This window comes from Cydia amplana, chromosome 4, assembly GCF_948474715.1.
Source record: "Cydia amplana chromosome 4, ilCydAmpl1.1, whole genome shotgun sequence".
Classification (NCBI taxonomy): Eukaryota; Metazoa; Arthropoda; class Insecta; order Lepidoptera; family Tortricidae; genus Cydia; species Cydia amplana.
Window position 1 is genome coordinate 2,755,777 of NC_086072.1, and position 20,563 is coordinate 2,776,339.

The following is a 20,563-nucleotide window of genomic DNA, read 5'->3' on the forward strand; positions in this document are numbered from 1 at the left end:
AGTTTCTTTAAAATTAATTTGGACTTGTTACAGATTACACTACAACGAAGAATGAATTGCTGAAGAAGCTCCAGAAAGTGTAATCGACTTTACTTTATTCAGCTTTTTGCCATCTTAAAACCATAGCTAGGAGTACAGAGGGAAGTAGGATATAAATAGTAAGCCTAATTCATAACTGCCATAACGAAAACTACTTAGAACACAGTTATAGGATTATTTGTATCTTGTTGAAAATGAACATATTTTACATGTCAAGATATTAGGTACATTTTATTCACAAAAAGATTGTCACATAGGTATATTTATATATTTATTTAAAAAACACAAGACAATAACAGTGACATAATCTAAACTAAAACAATGAGCATTAAAGTAATAAGTCCTCGCTGTATCACAATACTTATTCATGGCACGTATTTAACCGGTCAACTAATTAATTGAATTTGAGTAGTTTAAAAAAATAGAAATGGGTACTAAAATTAATAGATTGGCAACAAAAACTGAGCCTTAAAATATATCAATATGAGACAACATTTAATGCCGTTGCAGCTTTTGTTTATTTTTAAGCAGGTACCAAATATTTATTTGGCAACTGAATTATTATATTGGAGACCATTTATGAAGCACATTTTAAAAAGAAAACGGCTATCTATTAATTAAAAAATTAAGTTCTTTTAAAATATTTTGTCTGGTCACTACACGATCCTGTTTTCTTTTCAAAATGTGCTTCATAAATAGTCTCCAATATAATAATTCAGTTGCAAATAAATATTTGGTACCTGCCTAAAAATAAACAAAAGCTGTAATGGTATTAAAATGTTGTCTCATATTATATATTTTAAGGCTCCGTTTTTGTTGCCTAACTATTAATTTTAGTACCCATTTCTATTGTTTTAAACGTAGGTCAGGAAATGAATGCTCAAAAAACGTTGTAGAGGGAAATGCTAGGAACACAATTTTTGACTCCGTAACTTTGTTTGGACTAGTTAGGAGGTGAACATATCAAAAGTCCCCGGCTGTAGCCCCAGTGCTGGGGGGTAGAGGGGGGTAAGAAGGTCGGATTTTTCGATTTTTCATTGATATCTTGGAATGTCTTGGAAACTTTGCGTCTTAGCGACATGAATACTAAGACAAACCGAAAGCTTGTAAAATTAGTTACAAGCTTTATCCAGTCAAGTTTTTCGATATCTTGAATAGTTTTTGAGATACCCGCTCTTGAAAGTTTATTCAGGGATTTTAATTTTATCTTGATATCTACATCAGTGAAGCTGTTAGGCCATGTTTGGTATCATTTTCGTATAAATCGGGGGTGCTGAATTTTATTTTTGTTGGGTGGTCCACCACCATTCCTAAGAAAAAACTTTCAAGAGCGGATATCTCAAAAACTATTCAAGATATCGAAAAACTTGACTGAATAAAACTTGTAACAAATTTTATCAGCTTTTGGTGTTTCTTAGTAGTCATTTCGCTAAGACGCAAAGTTTCCAAGATATAAGTGAAAAACCGAAAAATGAGACCTTTTTTGCCCCCTCTACCCCCCCAGCACCGCGGCTACGGCCGGGGACTTTTGATATGTTCACCTCCTAACTAGTCCAAACAAAGTTACGGAGTCAAAAATTGTGTTCCTAGCTTTTCCCTCTATAACTTCTTATTGCTTGCCCTACCTACCCAAATTCGATTAATTAGTTGACCAGTTAAATACGTGCCTTTTGTTTTATTCGTATTAACTTGGTGATTGTACTTATGTAGCCATTCTGTGTCAGGGGTTAATAAGGGTCACATCACACAGTCCACAGCAGATCCGGCTTAAAGTTACCTACCTAGGCATATATAATTTCGATTCTTAAGTGTGTTAGGTATATATAATTCGGTTAGTTCCTACTTCCCTCCTACAGTTATATTTTTGTTTACCTTATCCTATTTAAATATATTAAATTCTAAGATTGGGTAAAAAATCTTTAGACCAAAATATTTGATTTTGTAACGAGCACAGTGTATCCGTTTTTAAATTCTACCTGAATATATTTTGTACAGTTCAGTGTGTAAAAATATAGGTACAGCATAATTATTTGTACATTCAGTATTCAAATTGTGCAATAAGAACAAATATGTATATACCAAGTATCAACTTAAGAAATTAATAAACTTTGTTATAAACTCACTGGTGTTTTATTTTCTACGATAAAAAAAATGTATGAGTAGGAGAGGAGTAGGATTATCAAGCGGACGGTTTTTATCGGTTTAGGAAGTCACTATTATCGATTTTTCGCAGCACTACTTTCTGTCATGTCGGTTATTATCGTTTCGAGAACTCACTATTATTGATTTTTCGCAGCACTACTTTCCATAAACTAATTGTCATTTGGCTTAAAGGTCTCGTAACCAGGCCATAAAATCCCAGAAAAAAAACTTTTCATTATGTTGGTATGAATGGAACTCCGACGATAAACGTCAAACCAAACCGTTTGACAAGTACTGTCAAATAATTACGTACTATGGAGTTCCGTCTCTTAGAACGTAGTGATTATATGCTCTTTGGCGGTAGCGAAACAGCAAAAAAACTGTCAGTTGCAGGCAGCGTTTCGCATATGCTACATAGGCCACACTGAATGTTTTGCACTACTGGCCACTCGTAAACATTTGAAATACGAATCGTAAATTAGAAAAAAATATAGACTTTTGTTTATGGAATGTGACAAAAATTGGCGGCAAATCGATCGTCGTTTGTTTTTAATGGCTTGTCAAAGTAAACAACTTGCATTAAACATGGATTTAACGCGAAAAGATTTTAGAGCTATGATTTTGTATGATTTTAAAAGTTCGCTAACTCCGCAAGAGTGTAGTGCTCGCCTTCAAAATGCTTTTGGGCTTTAAGCACCACATCTGAGTACCGTGAGACGTTGGTTTGCTGAATTTAATAGAGGCCGTGTTACTCTTAATGATGACTTTCGTGAAGGCCGACCGTCGACCGCGGTCACTGAAGAAAACGTGGCTGCTGTGAGACGACTCATTGAAGGAAACCGACGAATCACATATGAAGAAATTCGTGGACAATTGTGGATAGGTATGAGTCAAATACAAAAGATTTTACATGAATATTTAAAAGTCAAGAAACTTTGTTGACGGTGGATTCCTCATGAATTAACTTCAGTCCAAAAACAGGCACGTGTGGACTGAGCGCCTACCGCGAACCACGTTCGACGTGTTGCCTCTCTGTCGCACTTGTAAATTCGTACGTAAGTGTGACAGGGAGGCAACACGTCGAACGTGGTTCGCGGTAGGCCATCTGGTGCCGAGAAATGGTGCAAAAATATAAGCACGGGAGTTCAAATGCTGTATATAACATCGTAACAGGAGATGAAACCTGGATTTACTGCTACGATCCGGAAAAAAAGCAACAGTCCAGTGAATGGGTATTTGAAGGTGACAGTAGGCCCACAAAAGTTCAACAAGCTAAAAGCGTTGCCAAACAAATGATCGCCTGTTTTTTTTCTAAAACGGGTCATATTTGTACCGTACTGCTAAATAATAAAAGAACGGTAAATGCTGAGTGGTACACTACCATTTGTCTTCCCACAGTCATTGAAAAAGTTCGCGAGAGACGACCAAGAAGCCGCATCCTCAAAGAGTAGTATAATATATATGCATCCTCCTGCATCATGACAATGCGTCCCCCCATACCGCAAAAAAAACAAAAGCATTTTTGAATTCCGAAAACGTTGAGAATGTCACTCATCCGGCTTATAGTCCAGACCTTGCACCCTGTGACTTCTATCTATTTCCCAAAATTAAGGATTTAATGAGGGGTTTGACATCTAAAACCCCCGAAGAGGCAGTTACTACGTTTAATCACCACGTCGAAACCATGCAGTCAAGTGATTGGGCCTTATGCGTCCAAAAATGGTTCGAGCGAATAAATAAGTGCATAAAATGTAAGGGGGAATATTTTGAGAAGCAGTAAATGTATTATTATCGTTATAAATGGTTTTATTTAAAAGTTATGCAAAACTTCCAGTGTGGCCCTCGTATGTCAGTAAAATTCGTAAAATTAGTAAATTCCAAAAGAATTACCATTGTGTTGCCATTAAAATGAAATAGTTCTACGAAAGTAAATTTTTACTTATCTCTATGATGTATGTAGCTAAAGTCCGTCAACCAAATCTTGTCAGTAGTAAAAGGCGGCAAATTTGAAAAATCGCGGGTTAGCAACACTGTGTTCGAATAATTCCAAAATGCGTGTCATCTGTGTTTTATCTGTGGAATGTGGATCGTGAACGACAGCCGTCACCTTATTTGTTTTCATTTGGTTTTCATTCTGAATCGTTTCTGTTTCAAGAGATATTTCTGCTGTCACCATTAAATACCAATACATTAAATAAGAATAAGCAAAGCTAAGGGGCCTACAATGTACAATCATGCTCGTTGATGGTAAACATTACTAAAAATTGAGGTTATGACAAGTACATACTGGAAGAACTCTTTCGAACTTTTAAGATTATGTTCAGTTTTTTTGTTTTAGGGTTAAAAGGCATAAATAAAATTAAAACGTATGCCTAAATCTATCCAACAAGAGCATAAATTGTGTCCTGGAAACCGTCCATAGGCCCACATGTCTAATATTTTCAGCAATCAGTTGTGACTATTTACAAAGATGCAATAATACTACAGAGTATTATGCTTGGTTGAAGTGACCCGGTAACATTGGTAACTTCATTATATTTTTTCAATTAATGACCTGAATTATAGTGTAAGCTAAAGTGACCCTTATCTTATTTACCTTTAAATTAAATAAACACCCAAATATCAGTTGTTTTATTTTTAATATGTAATCCTATTGTACAATATATACCAATCAAAAAAATTACACAGGTATGTCATATTCATCCAGAAGAGTACACTAATTTACATTAACAAGTGGCATATTATATTGTAAATAACAAATATATGCACTATCTAATTATCTGCATTTTGATATGATTTTATTTTAGTAAACATAGAAGACATAGATAGGGAACAAAGAGAATATAAGCACTACGATAGGCAGTTGTTTTTGATATCTTCAAATTTGTTCATCATTTTGATTAACATTGTTTTAACATCGCTTTTAAATTGCCCGTCCATGTTTCAAATTTTTTCAATAAACCGCGAGTGACAATTTGAATTAACGTACGCAGGGCGCGCTCAGCGGAAAAAAAAATCTTTTGGTTCGATGTACATTGCTGCTATTCTTAGCGCAATACTGCTCTTTGAGTGTTGCCCTACTTTAGTTTGCTTTACATTGCTACTGACAAGATTTGGTTGACGGACTATAATGTTCTTATTTACAATTATAAAGATACAATTTTAATCACCAGTTGACATAAACAATTTTATATAAATACTAGTCACACCATAGATGGTAGTATTTCTAAGTCACACCAATATATATTTATTTTAAACTATTTTGTAAAAGAAAAGTTGATATTACAATGGTATCATTTCAGGTTTTAACAACATTCGATTCGGTACCAACATAGAAGGTAGCATCCTATAGAAGTGGTCTACGCAAGGGTCTACGATATATATACTGGGTCAACCAAATCTTGTCAGTAAATAGGAACAAAAAAAACTATACTCATCCTTTTCTTTTGGGTGCTAGTACTAGTGTTAGACAAAGATAGTATGATTCTCTCTGTCTATGTTTGAAATCAAACAGACCTTTGACACACTATATATTATACTACTCTTTGGGTCTACGCCACGTCTACGCGTGCCTCCGTGAGGGACAAAACATACGCAATGCGACGCTATGATTGGTCGAATTTATTTGTTGCCCACCATAATCCATACTAATTGATGGTGGGGAATAAAAAAAATGTGAGACTGTGACAAGGACAAACAATAATAGCGCTTTCGCTGCTTGTCCCACTGAATTATACATAAGACTATCCCGTTCTGTCAGTTATCCCCACCACTCATTCCTAATCAGGGCCTACCGCGAACCACGTTCGACGTGTTGCCTCTCTGTCGCACTTGTAAATTCGAACGTAAGTGTGACAGGGAGGCAACACGTCGAACTTGGTTCGCGGTAGGCCCTAGTTTAATACTATACTTGGTCAACCAGATCTAGACAGTAGAAAATGGCGGCAAATTTGAAAAATGCAGGCGCGAAGGGATATCGTCCAATAGAAAATTTAAATTTCTCGCCTTTTTTACTGACAAGATTTGGTTGACCAGCTTTAGATTCATGGGTACCAATTATAATTCTCATAATGTATTATTATAGTGTGTCAAAGGTCTGTTTGATTTCAAACATAGACAGAGAGAATCATACTATCTTTGTCTTACACAAGTACTAGCACCCAAAAGAAAAGGATGAGTATAATTTTTTTTGTTCTTATTTACTGACAAGATTTGGTTGACCCAGTATAGGAATATTTTTTATATCTCTCTATATCTCTTTCTCGCTCTCACTTATGGGTGCGACGCTCTAAGGTCACGGTGCGGTGCGATAGGGTGTTAGCTACTTTAGATCCGCTACACTACAAGGTCGCGGGTGTGGTAGTGTGTTATGGCCTTAAACTATTACATCACTTCAAAAGTTCAAATCACTTGTGTCAACTGTCAACATGGGGCTTGTACGCGGTCGTAAATATTTATTTTGAAAGAAAAAAATATTTTGTTGTGTTATTGGTTGTGTTTTGATATCAATTAACATCTAAAGACCGTTCAAAAATGTTTCTAAAAACTAAAATTTTAAAAGCTATTCCATTTAGAAATCCAGTGAGATTGCCTCTCACGTACTGGATATTAGTATTTATTCGTTTCGCCCTTACGGTCGCTCCTCAATTAGGATATTTACATCCCGACGAGTTCTTCCAGAATGTGGAGGTCATGGCAGGTAAATAATCATAATCATTTATTTGTTGCAATATGCACGTCCAATAGTAATGTTGTAGCTTGTAGCGCATCCTTTTGATTCATATATATAACCTTAGTATAATCCCCCATTACAGTTTTTATTCCGTAATGAAAAAGGAAAGAGCTGCGTCTGTTAGCACAAATACTGTTTTTTAAACGAAGTGTCAACAATTATAGTATTTTCATGTGAGTACAGTTGACTAAATAGATAATATTTCTGTTTCAGGAGATATATTCAACATCGACGTCGCAAAAACTTGGGAGTTCAACCCAAAATTTCCAATCAGAAACATTTTTGTACCAAAAATGATCCTAGGCCCACCATTGCACTTCATTCGCATACTCAATCCTTACGCTAAACACTATTTGAGTATAGACTTACGAACACCTTACTATTTACTTGTTATCCCCCGTCTCTTTGTTTGTTTATTATCATTTGTTAATGATTACTGTCTATATAGAATATGTGTCTTATATGGTCAAAATTTTAGAAATAGATTGGTTATATTTGCAAGTTCATATATTGTACTTGTTTATTGTTGTAGAAGCTTTTCAAATACTTTTGAAATGGTATTTTTTTCTATTCTACTCCTTTTGGTAGCTGAATGTATGTTGAAATCTGATAAAGTAATATATCATGATGAGTTTTTAAGAGAAAAGTATAATAAGGCATCTACTCCAGTTGAGAAAGTTAAACTATTTAAGCTGAAAATGCATTTACCGGAGCATTCCTTGAATCATGTGTTTATTCTAGCCACTCTGGTGGTTATAGGAATATTTAACCGTCCAACATTTGTGGGATTTGCATTTCCGCCTATATTCTTCTGGTTGCATCGTGGCTTGGGGTCTAAAATTGTTGGTTTCAAAGACTTTCATGTTCGTATATTCACGTTTATCCTTTGTGGGGTACCATCGGCTTTCCTTCTCATACTGGTGGACTCTGGTTACTATGGTTACTTGACGATGGCTGATGCAGAGTCTATGAAGTGGACGTGGGATAACTGGGTGGTGACGCCGCTGAACTTCCTGCGGTACAACTTGGACATGAAGAACCTGACACAGCGTGGACTGCATCCCCGCTGGCTGCACCTGGCGGTCAATGTGCCGCTGCTGTTTAGCGTGCTGGCGGGGATGGCTTTCATCACACTGTCAACTAACACATATAGGTGAGAGAGCTGTACTCTTTTTTTTTACTTTATGCTTAAATTTCTTGATTATTTTTATTAAAATGCTGTGCTGTGGTTCTGTGCAGAGGATGTGGGAGTAACAGGCATTTTTAGTACTTTGCCTACAAGTTGGATGTAGTTAATGGCAAAATGTAAAATATTACTCTAAAGAAATTAACAAATTTTCGAATTTCTTTATTTTAAAAATGTGCATTACTAAGTAACATTAGTAATATTACAGTCATAGGGCCATCAAAAGCCAACATTCATTAACCAAGAATATTCACTACACTGGGAATATTTTACAACAATGGGTTTGCTCCCACAGTTCGCACAATTATAACCAAACGTGTACTGGGTAATACAGGGTGACAGTACAATGGTTGATTGATAGAATGCCTGACTCTGCTTGGTAAAAAAACATATATTATCGTCTGTTGTAAACAAAATAGGTGTATTCCCATTAAATTTGTCCCATTCGGGCACAGATGCATCATAATTTCATATGAATCATTCCCATACGTCGCCGCCTCGGTAACGTGGGGCTGGGACAAATGAGAATACAGAATACATCAGAAAATAATGCATGCGACAGTTAAATACTTAACACTCTTAACAGATTTTTAAAGGGTTGGCACTGCCTCTAATTCCCCAAGTCTACCGATCAGATGGGCTGTATGCTTGTTCACTACCGTTTGTTTTTCTACATTTGCATGAACTAAGCTTAAGGCTTGCGTTGTGGTAATCGAGAACAGTTACCAACTTTCGTATATAGGTACGTTAGGCAGTTTAGATTTCCTAAATCTTAGTCTAGATTATATGCAAACGAATTTTTCACGATTAATATAATGGCGGACCGAGCAATGTCTTTATGTGATTTTCACCCCGACGTTATGACCTCCTGCCGATGCCGCCCAAATGGTTAAATTTGGCGCTTTTTGTTGTTTTCGACGCCCCTCTACCATGGCGCCCGGTGCTGTCACTCCGCCCTAGGGTCGCCCCTGAGCCCCTGACTACTGTGACTAGACAATTAGATACACGTCGAAATAAATACCCCTCACACAAGCGTATTTCAAAAGCATTGCTAACGCGAGAACATTCTATTCTATTCTTTCAGGTTCATCCGTGGCCACTACAGGAAACTGCCCAGGATCCAAAGCATCACCGGCCTGATGCTGTTTTCCCTGGTGATCCCCGTGGCGCTGCTTTCCCTCTTCCCTCACCAGGAGGCTCGCTTCATCATCCCCGCACTAGTACCTCTCGTCTACCTCTACGGCAACAGGCTACATCCAAACGAATCCGACCTGCCCAATCACAGGAAACTTAAAAAAATACTCCTTTATATCTGGTTCATATTAAATGCCAGCCTCACACTTTTTTATGGCTTTATACACCAAGGCGGCATCTATTCCTTCGCTAATACGCTACACAGAGAAATCAAAGGCACGTACGGTACGCACACATACGTCATAAGCACGCATACTTACAGCATACCGTCGTATTTGCTACAATTAGAGAGTACGACGAAAGTATACAAAGATAGGCATACTGGCCACAAGTATAGGCTGACACCAACGACCTTTCTGTACAAATACGGTTCTATGCCTATGGACGAACTCTTTACGAAAGTAGACGACGTTCTTACAAACGCCGAAATGCTTTTACATGAATATAAGAAGCAATACAGATTTTATGTCGCCACGCCCTGCTCTTTGGAGCTAGAAGTAGAAGAGGCGGCCAAGAAATATTATTACTTTAAGTTGGTGGACGACTTTAGTTACTATCCCCATTTTTGTACAGAAGCTGTACCCAAGTTCCCAAGTCGCCACGACCAAATCTGCGTGGAAAGGAATCTCTTGAAGAATGAATCTCGAGCTGTAGATCTGAATATGTTCCAGAGAATCTCTTGTTATTTTAATAAGTTTTGCCTTAAGATTTATAGAGTTAAAACAGTTGGTAAATATGATAAGATTGATAAGTAATGTTATTATAAGAATATTCTCTTTGTCAATAATTTGAGATTAGGTTTTTATATTAGATAGGTCATATTTAAAGATACATCAACGAAAGATAGAAAAATTCTACTTGTTTAGAGTTTGTTTGCCGGGCCATCTATTGTCAACTAGCAGAACCGATAATGTCCGCTACTTGACGCTAGATGGCGACTACGAAATAACTTGCGTTTTTGTAAGAAAACTGATGTATGGAGTTACCACTCTTTCTTGACTTATATTTCTCTCTATGGTTTGTAGTGACAATTATTTAACCAAAGCTTTAATTATTTCATTCCAAATGCTCAAACTTATTTTAAGAAATTAATTTTAACCATAAAAAACACGATGTAATGAATTTCTAAGAGCTAAGCTCTTATTAGAGAACTTATTTTCGTATAGGTACGAATGTATTTTGTGTTTTTATTTTTACTGCATTTTATTCTTAATTTTTGCATCAAATTCTGAATTAAAATGTGTGAGAGCAATGGACTGCTTTGCTATGAAATAAACGCTGTTTGCAAGCAAGTGCCTTAACTTATTTTAATTTCAGTACAATCAGTACTTAACATTCAGGTCCATTTATGTCTCCCTTTGGTGCAATCACAATTGTTTGTTTTCATGCGGTTCGCTCATGAAAACAATGCAACGTCGTTTTGGCTACCTCATAACTCTCATAAGTATAAGTAAGGCAAGGTAGGTTACTTACCTATATGCCTCTATCGCTCTTTCATATTCCAGCGATAAAGAGGCAGATAACAATATTCGACGTTGGCGGAGACACTCTTTGGTATGTATACTCTGACATAGCAACCTTGTTAGCAGAAAAACGCGGCAAATAATGTAGGCGTGAAGAGTTGTCTTCCCATAGAATTTTTGAATTTCGCGCCTTTTTCTATACTTGGTCAACCAGATCTTGACAGTAGAAAAACGCGGCAAATTTGAATAATGTAGGCGCGAAGGGATATCGTCCCATAGAAAATTTGAATTTCGCGCCTTTTTTTACTGACCAGATTTGGTTGACCAGCTATAGTAACAAGTTGGGCGCGTTTCACTATAGCACTGACTTAATATAAAAGAAATAGACACACAAAGCAGAACAAAAACGTCAAGAAATGTGGATCCCAATGACGTTTCGCACCATTTGCATTGATGATAAAAACGCTTACGTAAATTTTGAGTCAAGATAAATGTTTCGTACAGAAAAGAGCTTAATGTCGTAAGCATTAAGTGTCAAATTTGCAAACATAAGTACCAACACTGTTAAAAAATTTAGTCCGATGGCACTAAACGTAACGTATTTACGTCAAACAACGTCAAACGAGAATAAAGAACGAATGGAGTCACTTTGGTACACTTTAATATGTATTACTGTACAGGAAAACCAATTGAAGTAATAAATAAAACAAATTTAATTTAATCGGGAGCTCAAATAAAATTAATTCGTAGTTCAAATTCAAACAAATCAAATTTTTAATTGGTAAGTATACGTCTTTAAATACTAATTTCCTTGAAATAAATTCTACTTATTAAATAACTGTGTATTTAAGATCTACATTTACTCATAGCGCGGGTGCACGGGGACATTTAGATACTGATTGGATTTTTTTTATAAAGTCTACCTATACTTTATAAAAAAAAACCTGTGGTTGTCACTGTGTTCCGACAGGTTTAGCATTTACAGTTAGTCGATATAAGCCCTTATTGGTGGTGTATATGTCGGAAACAGGGAAATGGGCCGAACACACAAGTGCCGTTTTGCCTTGTTTAAAACTGCATCACCCCTATCTCTTGCTATAATTAAATAGCAGTCCACTTTGCACGTCGCATAGGTTTTCTTGGAAATCTTGAATTTAAACATAATATTATTTCTTATGAATTCCATACACTGACTTAATATAAAAGAAATAGACACACAAAGCAGAACAAAAACGTCAAGAAATGTGGATCCCAATGACGTTTCGCACCATTTGCATTGATGATAAAAACGCTTACGTAAATTTTGAGTCAAGATAAATGTTTCGTACAGAAAAGAGCTTAATGTCGTAAGCATTAAGTGTCAAATTTGCAAACATAAGTACCAACACTGTTAAAAAATTTAGTCCGATGGCACTAAACGTAACGTATTTACGTCAAACAACGTCAAACGAGAATAATGAACGAATGGAGTCACTTTGGTACACTTTAATATGTATTACTGTACAGGAAAATATTAAAATTGAAGTAATAAATAAAACAAATTTAATTTAATCGGGAGCTCAAATAAAATTAATTCGTGGTTCAAATTTAAACAAATAAAATTTTTAATTCGTAAGTATACGTCTTTAAATACTAATTTCCTTGAAATAAATTCTACTTATTAAATAACTGTGTATTTAAGATCTACATTTACTCATAGCACGGGTGCACGGGGACATTTAGATACTGATTGGATTTTTTTTTATAAAGTCTACCTATACTTTATAAAAAAAAATCCTGTGGTTGTCACTGTGTTCCGACAGGTTTAGCATTTACAGTTAGTCGATATAAGCCCTTATTGGTGGTGTATATGTCGGAAACAGGGAAATGGGCCAAACACACAAGTGCCGTTTTGCCTTGTTTAAAACTGCATCACCCCTATCTCTTGCTATAATTAAATAGCAGTCCACTTTGCACGTCGCATAGGTTTTCTTGGAAATCTTTAATTTAAACATAATATTATTTCTTATGAATTCCATATAAAAATATAAAAAAATATTGACCTCACATCGACTCAATAGAATTTTGTTCCTTGACATCCCTTCTTTGGTACTAACAAATTAATTTATTCAAAACCATAAAATTACCACCAGATTACATAAATTATGTAATGCTATCCAAAGAACTAACCGAAAGAAATACATTCCATCCTTTTTCCTTGTTTTATCATTGTTATTTTTACATATTTTAACGGCACATTTCGTAATTGTTGACAACTTCACATTTGAGCGTTTCAAACAAGACTAAACGAAAAAGTAATGCATGATCTGTTTTGACATCACTTTTGTGGGGCCATTTTTGGCGGCTGATTGGGTATCCAGTTCTTTATACTATATCAATGATTCCATATAAAAATATAAAAAAATATTGACCTCACATCGACTCATTAGATTTTTGTTCCTTAACATCCCTTCTTTGGTACTAACAAATTAATTTATTCAAAACCATAAAATTACCACCAGATTACATATACTTGGTCAATCAGATCTTGACAGTAGAAAAAGGCGGCAAATTTGAAAAATGTAGGCGCGAAGGGATATCGACCCATAGAAAATTTGAATTTCGCGCCTTTTTTTACTGACAAGATTTGGTTGACCAGCTATAAATTATGTAATGCTATCCAAAGAACTAACCGAAAGAAATACATTCCATCCTTTTTCCTTGTTTTATCATTGTTATTTTTACATATTTTAACGGCACATTTCGTAATTGTTGACAACTTCACATTTGGGCGTTTCAAACAAGACTAAACGAAAAAGTAATGCATGATCTGTTTTGACATCACTTTTGTGGGGCCATTTTTGGCGGCTGATTGGGTATCCAGTTCTTTATAACTATAAAGTCCGTCAACCAAATCTTGTCAGTAGTGAAAGGCGGCAAATTTGAAAAATCGCGGGTTAGCAACACTGTGTTCGAATAATTCCAAAATGCGTGTCATCTGTGTTTTATCTGTGGAATGTGGATCGTGAAATTATGGAAATTCGTGAACGACAGCCGTCACCTTAATTTGTTTTCATTTGGTTTTCATTCTGAATCGTTTCTGTTTCAAGAGATATTTCTGCTGTCACCATACATTAAATGAGAATAAGCAAAGCTAAGGGGCCTACAATGTACAATCATGCTCGTTGATGGTAAACATTAGTACTAAAAATTGAGGTTATGACAAGTACATGGAAGAACTCGGTTGGACTGTAGCAAAGGGGGGGCTGGGACTTAGATTTTTTTTTGACAAAGTGGTGTCATTATGACACTATTTTTAAATGATTGTAATGTGTATATCACGTCAAAATAAGCATCTTTTATTGGAAAAACTTTTCTCTAAAATAAAAAATGGCTGAGTTAGACGCCTCCAAAGATTGATATTTTTAAAGGGAGCTGGGACTTAGAAAATTTTCATTGAGAGTGGTGTCATTATGACATATATTTTAAATGATTTTAATGTATAGAACACATCGAAATAAGCAACTTTTACTTGGAAAACTTTTTACTAAAACTGAAAATGGCGGAGATAGAGCTTAAGGCAGGCCAGGCTTTTAAGGCAGGTCGGAGTAGGTACGACGACGAGCGAAGCGAGGAGGAGTGTTAGGTAGAACTGCGACCATACAGCGCGCGAGCCGAGCGAGCGAAGCGAGCGTGCCGCGGCAGCGGCCGGCGAAGCGCCAGAACCGACGTTTTTATAATAATACAATTTTACAAGTCCCAGCTCCCTTTAAAAACATCAATATTTGGTCGCGTCTAACTCGGCCATTTTTTATTTTAGAGAAAAGTTCTTATTTTGACGTGATCTACACATTACAATCATTTAAAAATAGTGTCATAATGATACCACTTTGTCAAAAAAAAATCTAAGTCCCAGCCCCCCCTTTCGTACAGTCTGACCCGTATGCCTAAATCTATCCAACAAGACCATAAATTGTGTCCTGGAAACCGTCCATAGGCCCACATGTCTAATATTTTCAGCAATCAGTTGTGACTAAGATGCAATAGAATACTACAGAGTATTATGCTTGGTTGAAGTGACCCGGTAACATTGGTAACTTCATTATATTTTTTCAAATAATGACCTGAATTATAGTGTAAGCTAAAGTGACCCTTATCTTATTTACCTTTAAATTAAATAAACACCCAAATATCAGTTGTTTTATTTTCAATATGTAATCCTATTTTACAATATATACCAATCAAAAAAATTACACAGGTATGTCATATTCAACCAGAAGAGTACACTAATTTACATTAACAAGTGGCATATTATATTGTAAATAACAAATATATGCACTATCTAATTATCTGCATTTTGATATGATTTTATTTTAGTAAACTTAGAAGACATAGATAGGGAACAAAGAGAATATAAGCACTACGATAGGGAGTTGTTTTTGATATCTTCAAATTTGTTCATCATTTTGATTAACATTGTTTTAACATCGCTTTTAAATTGTCCGTCCGTTTCAAATTTTTTCAATAAACCGCGAGTGACAATTTGAATTGACGTACGCAGGGCGCGCTCAGCGGAAAAAAAATTCTTTTGGTTCGACGTACATTGCTGCTTTTCTTAGCGCAATACTGCTCTTTGAGTGTTGCCCTACTTTAGTTTGCTTTACATTGCTACTGACAAGATTTGGTTGACGGACTTTATCAATGCACTATAGTTTATAAAAGCCATAACACACTACCGCACCGTTCAAGGTCACGGTGCGCCGCACCCATGAGTGAGAAAGAGATATCTTTTTCTCGCTCTCACTTATGGGTGCGAGACAGAGCGAGAAAAAATATCTTTCTCGGTCTTACTTATGCCTGTGGTGCGGTAGTCTGTTATGGCTTTAACGAGTTGTTTGAGTTTGTTGACCAGCTGTTTTTGGCATTGACAACCACATCTCATTACGTCAATCAGTTATCACTTTTGTTTAAAATTTTTCAGATGAAATCAAAATAAAATATTTCTTTATAATTTAAACATAAGAATGTGTTCGCAAAAAGATACAATTAAAGATGCAATCTTTAAATCTCTGAAAGTAATACGCATGTACGACTGGCTTCTGGATCTGTATGTATTGGTAAGTAAAACATACATAACATAATTATATTTTAAACCTTTGTAACTTAAAAATGTGTTATTACGTTAAAATTGTTTCTAATTCTTACTTGCAGGACTTTTTTGTAGATGATCATTGGGCAAAATTGCCATTATCATGGCGAAAATGCTTCCAAAACATGACGCCTCAAGAGCTAGGGAATATTCTCTCTGGAATCCCAACTAGTCATGTTTTGCCTTTATCATTTTTATCTTTAGTGAAATCAGTGAAAGTTTTAACCCTTCCTCGTAAGGCTAACTTTGAAAAAAGTAAAAAAGTCATTGATGACAATGAAGATTCTTGTGGTGGTCACCCTAAATTAAAAAACCTGTTTCTAAAACATGTAAAATTAAAAAAGAGGCATGAAATCAGTCTAATGGCTGAGGTTGTGAGTTCCGTAGCTTTAGAGAGTAAATGTAATGCTGTGATAGACTTTGGCTCAGGCTTGGGGCATTTGGTGCGAGTGCTGGCATACAAAAATAATCTTCATGCGGCTGGGATAGAATGTCAACCACAATTGACGGAGGAAGCTAGGTCGGTATTGGTCTTGGTATGTATTAGAATTATATCAAACACTTTATTTTTAATACTTACCCTCAGTTTCATCCTTTATGGTAAAGTTTATTGTAGTTACATATTATTTTCCTTAAGGCTGTAATTATTTTTTAAACTGCTTGGAATAACAAATTTAAGTAAGTGAATGATACTTAAAAATATGTTAATGTTAACCTATGAAGTAATTTTGGCTCCAGGCCTTTATATTTTTTTACTTAAATACATAATTTTGTTTTATACCTCCTTTTAGTTTTTTTAAGTCTGCTGTTTTTTTTTTCTAGGAAACTTGATCTACAGTTAGAGTACACAGCCAGTAAACACCTATCAGAAAACAGCATAGCATCACTTCCGAGACCAATCCATTTAAATATGACTCTAACTTCCAATGAACAGCTACATCAACTAAAACTCCCGGAGTCAATGAAAACCTACGGTTTGGTAGGACTTCACCCATGTGGAGATTTAGGTCCACTGTTAATAAAGCATTTCATAAACTGCAAACAAGTTAAATACATCTGTGTTGTCGGCTGCTGTTTTATGAAACTATCATGCGAGGGGAAAGGGAGTGGGTATCCCCTTAGTGAATATTTAAAAGGATTGGACAGCAAATTGTCTTATGTTAGCCGAGAAATTTCATGCCATGCCATTGAAATATACTTGGAGAGACTGAGGCAGGACAATTATGACGATTTGAAGGTAAAAAAACTTTTTAACCTTTTGACCAGGATCTCACTTAAATAAGTATTGTGTATTGTTTTTCTAAGGGTGTCATTGAAGATATAATTTTATATTGTATGAGTATTTATTACTGATTTTGTAATTATTAAACATTTTAAAATAACTATAAATTGTTTCAACTATAACATAAATAATTTAAAAACATTACAGCCAATAGGCAAGACTTTGGGTTTTTTTAGGGTTAATCATCATAAAGAAATTCTTGACTCATTTTATAAAATACACTTGTCTGCCAATGCACTGACTTTAAGTAGCCTCAGAAGATACATTTATAAAAATTGCGTTCACAGGTTCATGCTTATCGAGCAGCTTTGGAGAGGATTCTGGTGGAGCACGACCCAAAGCTGAAGCACGCACCCGTCAGGAATATCAAGCACTCCAACACCATGACGTTTCACCAGTAAGTTTAACCTTTTGAACACTATTTGCTAAACCAATATCTGGCATACTGTACTGGAAACGTTTAAGGTTACTTTACTTTGACAACTTACGCCATAGCACTGCTAAGCGTTCCTGGCGCCACGGGAACGACTTCTTACGACGCCTTTAGGGTTCTTGGCGTAAAAAGCGTTAACCATTATGTACCGTACAGAGTACTATAACTCTATACTAAATAGTAACTTATTACTCATAAGGTACACAGATGGCCAGTTGCCGTTAGTAGCAGGGATGTTGCGGATGCCGATTTTTTGACATCCGCGGATGCGGATTTTTAAAGGCTTACATCCGCGGATGCGGACGCGGATGTCAAGATAATACCATAAAAAACGGCAAATATTACATTTTAGTAATTTTTATTTCAAAAAACCGGCCAAGTGTTCCGTACATTAAGACCCACTCACGCTTGACTGCTCATTTCTAATAGGTTTTTTGGTTAATGACTAAATTACCTAACAGTCTAGCACTTACGCCGATGCTAAGACGTTCCTGTACCGACCTGTTCCACATCCGCGACCGCATTAAAACCGCATCGATTTTATGCGGATGCGGATGTTGAAAATAATGCGGAAGTTCCGCGGTTGCGGATGCGGATGCGGATATTCGCAACATCCCTGGTTAGTAGCATAACTGTATCTTGTAGACTTCTCAAGCTTGGCTTGCTGTCATAAGATATAATATCTGGGAGATGGAGCTTTTCGCGGAAAACACATTAAAACTCAAAAATGCGCGTTTTCCCAGAGATAAGACCTACCTAGATCGTTTTTCGCCCCCGAAAACCCCCTACATAGCAAATTTCATCGCAATCGTTAGAGCCATTTCCGAGATCCTCAAAATATTATATACATATAAATTAATAAATATACAGGAATTGCTCGTTTAAAGGATGTAGATGGAAGGTCAAGATTGATTCATCAACCATTATCGTATTTCATTTAAGGTACAGCACGCTAGCGCTCGAGCGCCTCAACATCCCCGTAGTGGATGTGGCTCGCGGTGAATCGGATCTGCTGCAATGGCGGCGCGTGGTTACGCTGTACACGCTTCGACTGGCTTTAGCACCTCTCGTTGAAACTGTGGTGTTGTTAGACCGCGTGCTGTATGTGCTTGAACACGGTGAGTTGTCTAACATATTTGTTTTATTACGATTATACTTACCTCAAAAAGTAAAAAAAAGTTTTAACAGAATAGACACTGATACCAGAACACAGTGCTTAGGTACCACCATAGCTCTATAATATTTTTCAACTGTTAGGGTTTAGGTTAAGATTCCTAAAAATACCCAGTTATTATTCTCCAGTGACAAAGAATATTAAACAAAATCTTCATCTTCAATACCTTTAATACTAAAGGAAAAAAATAAAGACATCTATTATCTTAAGTACATTTTTACATTTACACAATCAATATGTACAATACATAACACGAGTAACACGACAAAGAGGTTTTATTTAGGAAAGCCAAAATATAAAATTAAACTTCATATGTTGCTTTCGTGCTTTAGTGATTGTCCTCAGAAGTCATCTTAGTCTTAAAAATAATAATTTTAGTGGAATGTAAATTAAGTATAATCTGTTAAGAATGATAGAAATAATTTACATTCTGTTACCTTGCCTAATAAACTAATAAATAAATCAGTAGGCCGCATTAGTTGACGAAGACGTTATACATTTTAACGTTAAAATATACCTACAGATAGATATACTAAGGATTAAGGAGTAACTAAGTTATAAATTAAATGACATGAATGGTTTTTTGGCATTAACAATTTGGCACTACCCAACACAATTTAGGCACAAGTAGACTAGATTAATAACACATAAAATAAGTTACTTCTTATTAGTAGGTCGGAATATTGAAGCATTTGGAACTTGTTATCCTAGGAACTATCGACAATATGTAGGTAAAAACAACTAAGTAGGAAGTGTTCCTCTCCCCCTTGTATTGTGTTCAAACTCATTTCGAAATAGTGTCAAAACTTCGAATATGTCATCAACATTACCTACCTTAAGTACAAACTCAATTTTGGACATAGTGCATATATGTGCTTGGTAGCCTTGGTAAATCCAAAATAAATACAATTCGTTTGTTCTTTTGTTTAAGGTTTATCCTGTGAGATTCATCCAGTATTCGATCCAAAGCTGTCACCTCGAAACCACATCATCGTAGGCAAGAGAACTTGACGGACAGAATTGGTAAATGTGTACCTTTTTAACCTTTTAACCAGGACTGTCTGAATGTCTGTTATAAGGGACGGTTTAAAAAGCGCTTCTATGCCAACCTTTGAGGTACGTACAAAGTGAAATTGATAGCTATTCAAATAAATAAAAATTATAGCTGGCCAAAGGATGTGCTGAGAATTAAACTAATTTTAAGTTTTTGTTTTATTGTGAAGATCAAATTGAATAGAAGGAAAAAGGAAATGTACATGTATTTTTTTGAATATTTATGTAGTTTCATTTCTATTGCTTATTTCTGAAGGAATTCATTTACTAAATCTAATGTAAGTAATTGGTGTTAAAGTGAGGTAAATCTTTACATATAAGTTTCTATAGGTAGGTATAATTGCTTTGATATGATTAGTGATTATTTTACAATCAGTATCTATACTATTCACATTCTCGATTCTATATACAATGGTCAATACGATTACTATTTTATATCATTCAATTCATTCAAGTTTATGTTCATACCTAATTTAGAACTTTTAAAAATTATTTCAATTGAAAAATAAGGCAAATAATTATAATTCGTTTTTAGATCTTCTATTTTATACACCAATATTAAAAGTGAAATATCTAAAATTCCTACTATTGCAGTGTTACATGACTGATTTTTAACCTTTTGACCGGGTGTAGACACATTCGTTTTCGTAGCTATTGTTACTTTTCTATTACTTATTAAAATAATGAGTTGATTTATTGTATATTATATACCAATAATATGTTTTACACTCAAATAG

General features: G+C 35.4%; 2 protein-coding genes across 2 annotated transcripts; both read left to right on the plus strand.

Annotated features, from left to right (window-relative positions):
* The first annotated feature begins 6,714 nt into the window (after positions 1-6,714).
* On the plus strand, positions 6,715-10,081 carry LOC134663033 (GPI mannosyltransferase 4). The gene is made up of 3 exons (XM_063519323.1): positions 6,715-6,880; positions 7,127-8,066; positions 9,184-10,081. Exons 1-3 carry the CDS (start codon positions 6,715-6,717, stop codon positions 10,046-10,048), a joined length of 1,971 nt encoding a protein of 656 aa, XP_063375393.1. The 3' UTR covers positions 10,049-10,081.
* Positions 10,082-15,759: 5,678 nt separating this feature from the next.
* LOC134663034 (methyltransferase-like protein 25B) lies at positions 15,760-19,847 on the plus strand. Its single transcript, XM_063519324.1, has 6 exons — positions 15,760-15,852; positions 15,947-16,404; positions 16,707-17,121; positions 17,454-17,563; positions 18,542-18,717; positions 19,705-19,847. Exons 1-6 carry the CDS (start codon positions 15,760-15,762, stop codon positions 19,782-19,784), a joined length of 1,332 nt encoding a protein of 443 aa, XP_063375394.1. The 3' UTR covers positions 19,785-19,847.
* Positions 19,848-20,563: the final 716 nt, after the last annotated feature.